Source organism: Hoplias malabaricus, chromosome 14 (assembly GCF_029633855.1).
Source record: "Hoplias malabaricus isolate fHopMal1 chromosome 14, fHopMal1.hap1, whole genome shotgun sequence".
Lineage (NCBI taxonomy): Eukaryota > Metazoa > Chordata > Actinopteri > Characiformes > Erythrinidae > Hoplias > Hoplias malabaricus.
In genome coordinates, this window is record NC_089813.1 from 35,017,435 (window position 1) to 35,031,848 (window position 14,414).

Below are 14,414 nucleotides of genomic sequence, written 5' to 3' on the forward strand. Positions count from 1 at the left end.
TTTAGCACTGAGCTCAGGTACACAGGCAGCGGGAGAGAACACAGAAAGAACACACAACAGGAGGAGGCTACCGAGCGAGAGCATTAGATAGCGGCGTTGAGCCGAGAGAGAGAGAGAGAGAGAGAGAGATTGGGAGATAGGGAGATAAGATCCAGATCACGGAAGAGGAGGAGAGAGTAGAGAAAGAGGAGAGAGACAGAGAGAGAGAGAGAGAGTAGTAAGGGCGGGATTCTGCTGAAAGGAGAGGCGTTCAGGACGGGGAGCAGAAAGAAAGCTCAAACGAAGCTGAGGACGAGAGGCTAGAACTTCAACAAAAAAACGAAAAAGAGAAAGTACAAAGCGTTTGAGAAATTGCATTTCTTTGGACATGCAGAAGTCTATCGTTTCCAGTGCTGGAAGGAGATGATGCTCCTGACGGTGAAGCTCCGTTTCATGAAGTTGCAGTGGTTTAGAGGTGAAATGGCGTATCAGGACCAGGACTCGGGGTAAGTAAGGTCAATGTAAAAGTTTATTTCTGCTCTTATTGCCTTTCTTAGCTGTAGATAAAGACGTCTGAGGGGCCGTTTTATTTCAGCCGCATAGTAAAGTTTGCGCAACCTTGGACAAATAGTCATTTTAGCTTTAATTTCTGAGTGAAAATGAGTTTAGACACATTTAAAAAGCACATTTCTTAAAGGTACGGTCAGAAAAATTGTGACTTTAGTGGTACCTTTCAGTCTCACTGTTAATGTTGCCTTTAGGTTGTGTCTTCTGTTCCTTTAGGACACAGAGTTGCACTCTATTATATTACATTTTTTAAGTTGCCTTAATTTCATATTCATTGCTTCTACTCCAGGCTTTTGACGTCCTGACATTAATTTAAAACTTATTAAAAATTAAAAACAGGCTATTCAGCTGTCCTTCTGAAAAAAAAAACGTATCTAATGTGGTGTACCATTATGGTATACATTTGGACTTCAAAACCCTTTCTATCGTCAGTCTTTCCAGGTATATTCACACTTTTTAAATACCATTTTTAAAAAATATAGCCTATATATACACAAGACGTATTATAAGTACACAAGTGCTCATTTACTACAGAAGTAAAGTGCCTTAAGTTTTACACAAGTTCGATTTTCAGGAATGCTATATTCAGCAAACAAATAACAATTTAGCGTTAAAAAATGAAGACGTGTGTTATTATTGGACTTAGAAAATGTCGGATGAAACATCTAATTTGACGAGGGGCGTCCACCTTTCTGCAACCGTCACTTTATAAACGGTTAATCAGACTCAGTCTCTCCGCACTCATTTGGGTTGAATTTAAAAATACAGCTGCGAAACATAAAAGTTGCATGAGTTTCTTTGATATTATATTCTGAACTTGAGTAGCTTTAGGCTACACTTCATTTTTGAGCTGAAAAAAGGGAACACTAAATACATCTGGAATATATTAGGGGTTCTGTCGTTTTACACTGGAATTTGTTTACAGAGAAAATTACAAGTCCGCCATTTTGTTTCCCAATTTTTCTAACTTTTGTTAACATTCAAATTAAAGTATTCATGTACAAGTTGTGTGTTGTAAATGTATTGCGTTCTTCTGACTCTGGTCGAGATAGGAACCACAACTTAAAGCCACTAGTGATCCTACAAATATCTGAGCTTTTTCAATGTAATGTTGGTGATGTTAAAACAATGGTAAACCAATAACATACAAACAAAAATACCCATTGTCTATGGGTACTATTTTGTCTTAGGAGGCCCTTCACGTACCTCTCCGCCATGAACCAGTAAATGTTAATATATGTTTTACAGGCATTAGCCAATGTTTTTGTGACTTTTTAGTGTAATAACTAGCTGTGTGATATCTCTTACACTCTTGTGAACAGAGTATTTGTAGATCAGAGCTTTAAACATCAAATCTCTCAGAATGATTTGTTTACTCTGTAATGACTTAATCATTCTGAAATTTTACAAAATGGTGGAATTCATCTTTTATCTTTAGCTAGCTTTTACGGTCAGTTACAATGCAATATATCTACAGGAAGTGTAATTATATTATAACAGAATTCTTCAACTTGCTTACATCCCACAATCCCATAAACATTTATTCTGGATCTGCTTTTTGTCAGATTGTCAGGTATTTGTCAGGGCAGAGTTATTTAGGCTTGTGAGCATTATTTTCCTATTTCCGTGCATTTCCTCTTATATCTAAAGATAGCAGAGCATTTGAGATTTGTCCCGTTTTAGCTGAGCCACATGGGAATATTGCCTCACACGTTTTAGTTTCTTTTCATTTTTTAATGCAGTGTAGAGCCGGTACTTTTCTTCTCATTTCATCTTTATTTCATTTCTTAGACAGAAAATGAAGGATGAAAGCCACTGATGATCGGCGCATGTCTGCAGCATGAGGAAGACCTGTGGAGTTTACTGCCCACAGATGAAGAGATGATCACCCGAATCCCACCTGCAATGTCACCGTAGGTTAATCAAGTCCAAACTCCTGTTCATGCAGAAAACCTTCCAATCAGCTTCTCGTTCAGTTTCCAGCTGGCACCCAGAAAGAAGAAAGTGGACGCTCAGGCGAACGGTCAAGATCCCAAACGATGAGACAAGCCCATTGTCTAAGGTGATATCGCCAACTGTCCAGCTGTGGCATCGCTTAACTGTCCATGCCTACGGTCGTACCCAGTGCCATGCTCTTACAGGTGTCCCTCTTCCTCCACTGTGTCCTTCTGACTCTTGGCCAGTACGACATATGTAAGTCACTGGTCAGCACTGATGATGGACCCACATGGGAGTATTATGCCTGCCAGCCCAAACCCATGTCCATGAAGGACTACATGCAGATCAGAGTGGACCCACCAGATATCACCTGCGGGAATCCCCCTGAAAGATTCTGCACTTTGGTAAGAGATCTTTTTGGCATTTAGAAGGGTCAGCCATGGTTTAATGCCTTAGCTGCACCCTTATTATTCATTTAAAAAAGCATTATAAATCATTTAATATTAAAGGGATCAGTATTCAGGTTAAGATGTTTTTTATTATGCCATCTAATGTTTTTAATTTTTTAAAAGATACCAGGCAGTTTTATTGTGATTTCATGAGTATGCGATTGTAGTGCGGAAGTGATGTAGCTCTCACCAACAGGTGGCTTGCGCTGCGATCAATAAATCCTGAATCATATAGATGTAATGCAGTCAAATCATAAACACTAACAAAAAATGTACACATTTCTCAGGCTGTCACATTAATAATGCTCTTGATTTGTAATGGATGAAGAATTAATGGCAGAATCCCCTGTTACTTTAGTTTAGGAAGTGAGACTTTCTGAAAAAGATTCATAAGTTACAGAGGATCTCCGTTATTAAGTGGAATTCATGCCACCATGGTTTTCTCACACAGTCTGTAAAAAAATGCATAGATTAATAATTTAAATTTAATTATAATCATTAAGCATTTGTTTAATGCGTTATGTCTATTTTGTCTGATTGATTACTCATTAGAAGTTCTGGAACATTTAGAGTTTGTGGTTGCCTCTTGCTTCGTCCCCTAGGCACCACTGCACATTTATTGATCCACCTGCTTCTTTTTAAATTTTTGCTCAGCTTCTAAGTGAGCCTATGTTGCAGATATTTAACAAACCTACACTCTTAAAATAAATGTGATTAATGAGTTATGGGAATGGTTGGATTTTTTATCCAGTTTCATAGTCACCAATTCCCCCAATAGCTAGGCATCTTACACATGATTCTGCCAAAGGGATGAAGGGTAAAGTGATTTACGCAAGACGCGTAAAGCCGGCCATCTTGACTTCGTTGTCATTGAACAGCTAAACATGGTTAGATGGTAATGCTAACTGCCAATTTTATTATGTTACATAACAGATGGATGTGTTGTCTAACATCACACTGTGTGGAGGGGGATGGACATCGTGGCCATTCAGAAAGAGGGAGGCTAATAATATTCCCTTACACTCTTGTATGTGGATGGCTGTGGCATCACTGAAAATGTAGCTTGTGACATCTAGATGATGTGGGTGAATCGCAGAGCTTAGGTATAGTTTACTTTACTGGTAGCTTTATATTTAAGAGGGTTGTTTTCCACGATGATCCACTATTGGATTCCTTTTGTGTTTTTGCTTGACTGGCCCTTTCACGCTGATGCATGTTGGTAACGGAGGGTTCTTAATCTCCATCAAAGATTCGACCAACTGATGCTATGGGCTCTGAGCCAGGAGTTTGATTGCAGAATAATGGGATGGAGGATTTGTCCAGCTGGGCTGCTACTATGCGACGAGCCACAGAGAGAGAGTGTGTGTGTGTGTGTGTGATAGAGTGCTAATTCAGACGTGTTGAGCTGAGCTTGGGGGTAAAAGTCAGGGCGGACTTGGGCATTGTTGGCAAAGTGATGTCACACTGCCGCTGGGCGCCATGTGGCACGTGGAGGGCACACTAAGCAACTGGACTTCATAAGCTCTTGCCACTGAAACTGTGTTAAGGGTTTAAATGAGTGTCAAAATTTCTTTTAATTGTGGATCTATATGTTAATTACATAGTAACAGTTTGAATTAAGTCATCATAAACAAGTCCAATTATGCATTGTTATGTTGTTTGTCAAAAATTGACAAAAAGAGTGTAGCTTGTCTTAAAAAGCATTTCGAGAAAATTGATTTTTTATATTTGTATGTGGATTATATAAAATCTCTTCCACCAGACAGACCATTGCTAAAGTCAAAACATGAAGCTTGAATAAAGAACCCTGTGATTTCCTTGTCTTTCAAGGACTCTTCCTTTTTGAATTTTAATTACTGAATCAAAGCACCGTGTCACTCTTATCAAGAGTCATTTTTAGGTACTAAAACATTATATTTATCACCTGCCTCTTGCACGTTAAAGTTTGAAGTCAAAAGTTTTTTGTTCTTTGCACTCTCTTTGGTACCTCCTTCCTTTCATTCTGATTGCTGGATCAGATTTCTTGTGTTCAACGCAGTTCACACGCTGCTTGCTCTGTCAAAATAACCCCACACAAGGGCGTAGTTTTCATGCATACTAATAAGACACAGCTTTTCCGTTTTTGCATGTTAACTCGAGATGGCTTAGTGAGCAGAAGACAGACGAGAGGTGTTTTAGCAGAGTGGGTGGAACAACGTCAGCAGTTTTCTCTAGCGATTGATAAAAGCTGACTGTTCATCTCATGCTCCTAACACTTTGTGTTTAGATGTATGGTTGGAGGTGCAATATTTAGGGGGCCAAGCACTTTAAAAGTGCTGAGCCCTCTCTGGCACCCACGACTTCAGATCCATTCCACCTTAAGGACCTCTTTACCCAATATTAATGAGTATGTTATCCTGCACTGTTCAATGTAAAGATGTCAAAATGGATTCTTTGGAGCAATGCCATATTGTGACACATCAGTACACCAAATGTTGGATGATTTGAATCCTTATATTTAACTTTTTAAGAACTGATTTTCAGCTTTTAAAATGGGTGTTTGACATACTCCACTGCATTAAACACAATTAAACAGGACCTGTTTTAGTGGACATCATGTAACTGGCTTGTAACTCACAAGTTTTAAACCTCTAACCTACATAAATCCAATATAAACTACAAACCTCCAAAGCTACAGTTGAGCCCCCTCTTGTTTAAGTATCACAAAACTGGACCCTTCTTTTAGTGAGAGCACAAACATGAGGTTAAATGGAGTAAACGACAAGCCCTGACAAATATGTATTAAAAATGATTAAAAACGGTCAAAATGTAAACAGCTAAGAAACAGAATCCTTGCAGAAATGGCTTGCAGAAACCATCTTTTCTGAACAGGGCTGTGTAGACCGAGGAAGAATTGTGGTGTTGTGTTTGATCCTTGTGGTAGTTTGACCAAAACATTTCACAGATGTTTCATAAAGACCAGAGGGAGCTCTGTTTACTTCTGAAAAAAGGGACGTAATATGCCCTGTTTATAGTTTATTACTCACTGCAATAAACTAAAAAGTGCGAGGAGCCACCCTGAGAGTGAGGACTGGCTTAGAACAGGCATACTTGCAATCCTTGGACGATGAGGCCAATGCTTAGACGATTGCCCCACTTGGGAGCCCAGATATTTTATATTTAACAGCATACATTTTAAAACAGCTGTTGCAATTTAGCGCTCTCTGACAGACGGATTGAGATAACTCTAGGAAGTATAACGGCTGCCGACATCATGAATCACTCGTGTAAAAGATATGATTGACTCATTCAGACATAAGTCTCTAAAGCTGACGTGCAGTTTTGGGAGTAATAAAGGGGCTCTAATATTGATACTTCGTGCAGCATTAATGGTTTTAGAGGATGATGGAAGTATGCACACATAATTAACCAGGCACTTGACTTCCGATGAGACAGAAGTAAGGCTGGAAGCTGGAGCTCCTCCTTACCTGTCGAGAAATGCAAGCCATGTATTTGATATGGCATGTTTGCTACTCCATTAAGCCGCTATTAAAGTGTGTACAACTGACATCCCCCCCCACCCCCCACCCCTTCCTTTGTGAAGTGAGTTAATTGATCAAGCATGAGCCCCTCCAGATTCAGTAACTTCACTTTCTTTGGAGAAGCTTTCCGGCTCATTAAAGATTTAGAGGAAATTTCAGTCACTCAGCGCCCACAGGAGATGCCGTTGCATTTTTACTCAGCGCTTTGCTTTTTCCCGAACGTGATGTTAGCCCCTGCTGGAAGCTCGCATTGTATGTACGGCTAATGAGGGAGAGAAAGAGGGAGAGAAAGAGAGAGAGATGGGAAGAAAGTAAGGGAGCAAAGTGAAGGGAGGATCTCAGCTTAGCTAAGCAGAAAGATGAAGCCTGACCTGACTGCATGCACACACACACACACACACACACACAAACACACACACACACACACATCTGAGCATGCAGAGATATTGTTTGTGTGTCTGTGAACTCATTTCATCTCTTTTTTTTTGAAGTGAGACTGTAGCTTCTATTGCGGATCCCGTGCTAGGGCATCTTATTTGAAAGAAGGTGCGTTCCTCGGCAGCAGTAATCCTGTTCCATATCGGAGTCTCCCGTTTAGAAATGCACCAACAGCCCGCTCTAAAAATAGCAGCTAGAGTAACTGTACGGCTGTGTGGTGCATCCTGGGAAAAGCTGAACCATTTGGTACAGATTTTGAAAGCTTTTTGGTGGACTGTGCACCGGTGGTGGACCAGAGAACATGCCTCGTACACACAATTGTTAATTAGGTTGGAAGATGTGGTTCACCTCTGTGGCTATTTTGTTTTTTTTTTCCTGAATTTTTCATGAGTGCAGACCTCGTACTTCCCCCCCAGCCCCTCGCATGGTCCCACAGGGGGACGGGTCCATCCCGTTGTGTTTGTGTCGGTTTGCAATAATCCCCTGCTGCTTGTTTTCGTGCCTTCTCAGGTCTTCGGGGATTCTTCAAATTACTGAGATTTATGTGCTAATCCATCGTCCTGTCACCGCACAGTCTGGTCACTTTGTGCTATTTGGAGGGTGACTCTGAGTAATAATAATAAGGGACAGTGGTTAAGTTCGCTACATCTCCATTCTCCACAGTCCTTTCACCTGGGCCTCTTACAGTGGCTATGCCTTGGTTATTCTCTCAACTCCACTGACCATACAGGAGCACACTGTTGTTCTGCTGTTACAATCTGTAGTCCATCTGAGCTGGAGTTTTTAAAGCTCTGTGTCAATGCTGAACTGAGAACAGTCCACCAACCAAACCTATCCAGCTAACAGCCTTCTGTGGGAGGGGTCCTGTGTTGACAGATAAAGGACGACCTGAGGACAACCAACACAAACTGTGCTGCGACAGATGATCTGCTCTCTCAGACTTACTCTGATCTGCAAGGTGGACCAACGAGGTAGGTGTGTCTAACAGAGTGGACAGTGAGTGGACACTGTGTTTAGAAGCTCAAGAGTGCTGGGTCTGATCCACTTTTAGCAGCATAACACGTACTAACACACCATCACCACCGCGTCAGTGTCTCTGCAGCATTGAGAATGACCCACCACCCAAACCATACCTGCTCTGGTAGGGGTCCTGACCATTGAAGCACACAGTGAAAGCGGGGTAAGAAAGTATGCAGAGAAACACATGGACTCCAGGCTGTAATTGTAGAACTACAGTGTGCTCCAGGATGAGCAGTGGAGCTTAGAGAATGAACAGTGAGTGTAGAAACAAAGACGTGGTCATAATATTGTGACAGGGCTTTGTATATAAATGTATACAGTCAGAGTTAGCAGCATAACTGTTTAGTAATATTTGAAAAATATACGCTGTAATTGTGCAGAAGGTTATAATATTACAATACACATATTCTGGTCTCCAGTGGAGAGTAACAGTAGCCCTGTTATTGAACCATTCCAAATGCACATATTGGAACGAAATAGTGATTTTATGACTAGGAGTGTTCTGCAGCGTCATGGACATCAGCAGTGAGCTCTGAAACACAGTGAGCCTTAACTGGCTTTAAAGCTTCTAATGCATCCTGGATCATCAATATGAATGCACTTCAAATTCTTTAAAGCTCCAGTCAGGAATTGCTGAAACAGCGCCATGGCTGCCCCTGCACTCATGCTGCGTGGTCTCCGAGAGAGCAAGAAAATGTCGCTTTGGCACTTTTGAGTGTCTGTAGTTGTCATTTGAACATATTAGTTCTTCTTGTACACACAGATGGCAAATGATTCTTATTAAAGTTTGATTTCTTACTCATTTCAATTTGTCCAACTGAATGTGTGGGCCACGATATGTTGTCCATAAAGAACACTAGGTAAGAATTTGGTTTGCTATGAAATCAGTGGTGTGTGGGGAGGGATGGGTGGTGGTTTCCTACCCTCCTCTGAAAGTTACATAGTAAAATTTCTGCAGTGCTGAGCCTGGAGTAGCAAACACAGATGCTCTGTTCCCCCTATTACAGCACAGTGAAGCATCACAATGTTTTTGAAGCTGTAATTTTCAGCTAAAATTATTACATACCGTTCTTTTAACTCATTAAAATCTGCCCCAAATGCAGTTGGAAGAAGTGCAAGTAAAACTTTGGCATGTGGAATAATGGAGCAGCCATGGTCTAAAGGTTAGCGAAGCGGGCCTGGGACACAGTTATTGGCTGATTGATTCCCTTAACCAGTATGAAAAACAAGGGAACCCACAACATCTCTGGCTCCCTGGGCACAGCAATGGCTGCCTGGCTTTTCTGGTGTGTGTGTGTGCGTGCATGCTCCCTGGCTCCTAGTGGACATGTGTGTGAATTCTCTACATTCAGGGTATTAAATGCAGAGGCACGATTGTAATGAACTGCTGTGTAAAGCATGCAAAAAAATAGATTTTTTTTCAGTGCTACCATGTTTCAATCCCTACACAAATGAAACTCATACATCCTTTACTGTTAGATGCGCACACACTCAAACACATTCAGTGTTCTTCTATATCAAGACATATTCTGAGTGATATTCATTATCAGGGGCGCGGCCTCTGAGCTCTTTGGCTCAGTGAGAGGCAGAGGTGGTAATTGATATTATTTTTTCCCATCTGCTGGAGGGAAATTAAAAACAGCCAATCAATTAATTCTGCTCATCGTTGATGAGATATATGCTTAAATATTAAAATGTGTTGTTTTGTGGCAATCTGAAGGTGAATGAAGGCTGGGGTGTGCTCTTTTCTAGCCAGTATAATTAGGTAGCTGCAGCTGCTGTATGCCAGCAGGCCCTGGGGGAGACGCCTTCACTGTAATTAACTCACGTGGCAGAAAAAAAGAGGGCCACCTCTCCAGGTACACCACTAACAGCACACTCTCCCTCTGTGTGACGCCTGCAGCCCACAGCTTAGCTCCCATCACTCCAGTCCTTCAGACAGCTACATACTGATTGCACTTTATGGGACACTGTAAGTTTAAGAGCCTCTCCTAAAGACCTACTCATAAACTACTGATACACAGAGCACTTTTTTAAGGTGCTATAAATGTTGTCACAAATGCAGTCGGGGAATGACAAATGGGAGGAAATTTCTATGAAAGATGAAGTGGCCTAGTGCATCTTAATGATAAGAATGTTATTGACTGTACTGAAAAAATATAGCTGGATAAATTGCCTCTCTGTGCTACTTTAAAGCTTTGTAGGTGCACCATGGCCATATTAGACTGCAAGAGTATGAGTGCTAGAGGAATGCCTTTGATTGCCTAGGCCTGTAAGCATCCAGCAGTGGTAGCTCTTGATGGGTTCTTTGTGAAAAAAATGTAAAATTCAAACACCACACTCTTTTTTTTTATTATTCTTTCATAGCCCAATAATTTCATCCAATCATTAAACATCTCCAATTCCACCATGTTAGTTATTAGCTGAACTCCACATATCACACACAATGCCACCATCACTGGGAGGCTTCATATAGCACACTTGACATCTGCCACCGACTCTTTCTGCTCTGGCACTAACACGGTGCCATTGGACAGCCCAACGCACTGGAGGAGACCAACAAGTACCCAGATTCATTACATACACCAATGCTGTCTGGATTTGTGATGACGTCTTGGAACCTTGAGGCATCTGGGGCGACTGGACTGGCTCTCTCTCTCTGATAGGGCCAACCTTTAGACCGCTGCACCAATTGGGAACCCCAAAACCATATTTTTTTATGAGGCTTTATTTAGCCGCACTACACCATGTTACAATAAATCTATTCTACCTTAGTATTTCAGGTCAAACCCATTTGACCCCTTATAGGCGACATTTACGACTTCTAAAGTTAAACATTTGTTCAGAGGATGTGTTTTGTAAAATTAAACTAAGTGTGTCGGTCCGGTATGCTAGGCTTTCTCTGGTATCTGAAGGTTATTTTAGACAATGGAGAGACCTCTAAATGTTGAAAAGCATTAAACGAGATGAGGATATTGCTATATTCCTACTTTTTAAGTGAGTAATGTTAACTTTTGCTGTAATGGAACGGACAATTCCTGCTCCAAAGGTGAGTAATATTGGCCTATTTTTTTCTCTTTCAGATGGGTTACTTAAGGTGGAATTGACATTGATCACTAATTTTCCATAAAAGTAAACACATGAAAACGCACTGAATGTGCTACAAAGCTAAACAGCTTGAGTTACAAATTTAAACAGTGAAGTCACTCTTCAACCTGAACTAGGTACAGTTTCTTACTCAAACACCTTGAAAGATGCGGAGTTCTTTAAAAAAAAAGATGTGGTGTGGTTTGTTTTGCTGTGAGAACAGTAGTTCTCCAGAATCGTCTATAGTCTCCTCTTACAAGACGCTAGAAAACCAGATCCAGCACAAGCCCCCTTGCCTCTGCCACACACACCACTGTGGAACTGAATCAAACTCGAGGTCTGAGTTTAGTGGATCCTCTCATTTGAAAATTGACTGAGAGTTTTACTTTTGAAAAAAATGAGCACATGCCTCATGAGAGCAAGTGCAAACTATGAAGCAAACATCCTAATATCTGTTCTTTATTTAAGACATTGCATAAGATGTAAAGAAGCCTGTAGTCACTTGTTAGTATCACACACTACATGTCTAAATCCTGACACCTGCCTCTGGGTTGCACAACAAAGTCATGCTTGTCTCTATATAAACACTGTTCTTCATATCACTCTCATGTATATTTGTTTATTTATTTTTGGTTCATATTCCAGCTCTATTCCCTGTATTTTGTCTTTAAAAAACAAACAAACAAACAGACAAACAAAAAACTGATTTGGTTTTTCTGTAAAACATAAAAGACGACAGGGTAAACAGTGCTATAGCTGAAGGTCAGGAATCCCCACTGGTAGGTGTTTGCTGCTAATTACTCTGCTAATGTCATTAGGCTAATTTCATCAGAGCATATGTGATAATTGTGCTGCATGCACTAGAGACACACTGTATAAACAGTATAGACGCTGCATGCTAAACACATCACACAACCCAAAGGGCTTAGCATGACTACTTCACATCCAAATTTACTGTAGTTAAAGTCACTTTAAAATAATGAATTTGGTCAGATCGGTTTCTTTGTAAATGATTTTTTTTTTTTGATTGTTTTTCTGTGATGGCTTGTAGTGCCACTGCAACTTGTTCTAACTCTGTGCTCTAAATGCTCTGTCTTATGCTTTGTCTTGTGTAAAGAATTAGGTTCCAGCTTAACCTGTGAGCCTGGATTAGCGTGACTCTCATGTTGTTAAGGAAGAGTCACAGACAGGTGGGCACTGTTAAATAAATATCAGCAGACAGGTCCCTGACGCTATGAAAAATAATCCAGGAATTTAAAAGGTACTTGAGTTGAAAATACCCTTTTATTTTCTATTCTTGACTAGTTTACATCCTATTATGAAGACGTGACCACATGACCAGCCTCGTTCTTAAATCGGGTCAGTGATACAGGCCTAGGTCTTAAATCAGGGTCGAGTCAGTTCACTTGTTTTTAGAAGCAGGTCAAGAGATAATTTCAGTTTGCAGATTGAGTCCAATTTATTACTTGAAGGATAGCTGTACAGAGGAATATCTGCTGTGTTGAACTTCAGCTTATTAACTGAACTGATATGAATTTATAGTTTTTATCCCTCAAAGATTAATTAATTCCTGTAAGAAATCAAGTGACTGAAATGCTGCATAAGGGAATGATGATCAACAACCTGCAGATTATTTATGGTGACTTTAAGATCGTGTACGAAGAGCTTCTCTGCATCTGACTTTTTTTATTTTTCACCAGAGCAGTATAAGCATACTTTTGTTTGTCTCATGCTACTTGTAAGAAAGGCTTTTTCGACCACATACGGGAAAAGTCTTTGTCTCCTTTCATCTGAGGCTCAAAATGTGACATCTCCATGTCAAAATAATGTTTTTCCATTATCTGTAAGCGCTTATCCAATTCAAGGTCGCGGTGGGTCCAGAGCCTACCTGGAATCATTGGGCGCAAGGTGGGAATACACCCTGGAGGGGGCGCCAGTCCTTCAGAGGGCAACACACACACTCACACATTCACTCACACCTACGGACAGTTTTGAGTCACCAATCCACCTACCAACATGTGTTTTTGGACTGTGGGAGGAAACCGGAGCACCCGGAGGAAACCCACCCGGCACAGAGAGAACACACCAACTCCTCAAAGACACTCCCGGAGCGGGAATCGAACCCACAACCTCCAGGTTCCTGGAGCTGTGTGACTGCACCACCCCAAAATAATGTTTTGTTTTATGATATTTATTTTGTTCAGACTGAGTTAAAGGGGGCATTTGTAAACTTTTTCCAAGTTAACACAGTTCTGGGTGCTATGAAACATCTTTGACATGCTTTGGTCAAAATACCACAAGGATCAAAACACATATGTTCTAAACCACCCCGTTCAGAACGACCAGTTTCCGTGCCTTTTTGTTGGACCGCCTTCTTGCCCGGCCTAGAAGAGGCGCTTTTGCTTACTGACTGACTGACTGACTCCTAAAGTTGAAATGCACATGTGTGATTAGGAACTGTTAGTTCAGCCTTATTTCACAGAGACAACTTAAGGTGGCGCTACTGCACCGTCTGTAGTTAGTTCAGCCATATTTTGCACTCCATTTCATGAACTAAATTTGGAACCATTCTGCGCATTTCCACCAACATAAATTGGTTTACGAACCCAAAAAGTTCGTTCCCTGGAACCAAAGAATAGTAGGTTCTTCAGAGTGAACCGTGGCTGAATAATATGAAATAAGACAGGAACACACACTGTTTGTATGTTTCTGGAGCTGCGTTGGGCAGAGACTTGGCTCTGTGTTTGTTAGTTCACAAGCTCAGCAGGACGGCACGGAACTCAGCAGCATTATATCTACACCCCTGTTATATCTCAGAGAGAAGGACTGCTGAATTTGTCTTAATTCACGTGAGTGTCTTTGCCTGAAATACCGTAAAGGGAAGTGTTGGGGAGATATTTTGTGGTGGTACAACACAGTCTCATAATAAAAAACACATGTAAAAAAAGGCATTGATATGAAGCACCAAACCTTCTCCAGACCTTCCAATGACAAGGGTATGTATCCTGGGCCTTTCCTGTTTTTGAAATGCCAGAAAATCCTCTGTGACTACGGCTATATGGCTAGTGGCGGTTCAGCAAAACTAGGCTAGTTTCTCTTTGCTGTTGTTGTTTTTTCTTTAAATGAGAATGAGCCAGCATTCACTTCAACCCTAAGCCAGAGTTGTGAGGATCAAGGAGCAGTTTTTAGTCACTTTCGCTTGGTTCGGTATTTTCTATTCTCGTTTTCTCTGTTCGTTTAAGTCCATTGTTCTCTCGCATAAACGTGGGTCCAGTTCGGTGGGTTTGTGGGTTGGTAGCTGCTCCAGATCCAAAAATTAATGTTCACAGGCACTGAACAAGTTTTTTTCTTTTAATTATATTGCACCCTTTAAAAGGATATACTTGCTTAGGGAGTACTTTTATGGTCCTTTTAA

General features: G+C 40.9%; 1 protein-coding gene across 1 annotated transcript in view; it reads left to right on the forward strand.

Annotated features, from left to right (window-relative positions):
* The window catches only part of ntng2a (netrin g2a), an 84,324-nt gene continuing 69,910 nt past the window's right edge, over positions 1-14,414 (forward strand). Inside the window, exons 1-2 of the mRNA XM_066644616.1 lie at positions 1-485; positions 2,338-2,888. Of these exons, the coding sequence (XP_066500713.1) occupies positions 2,652-2,888 (237 nt within the window). The 5' untranslated portion in view covers positions 1-485; positions 2,338-2,651. The remainder of the gene's footprint in view (positions 486-2,337; positions 2,889-14,414) is intronic.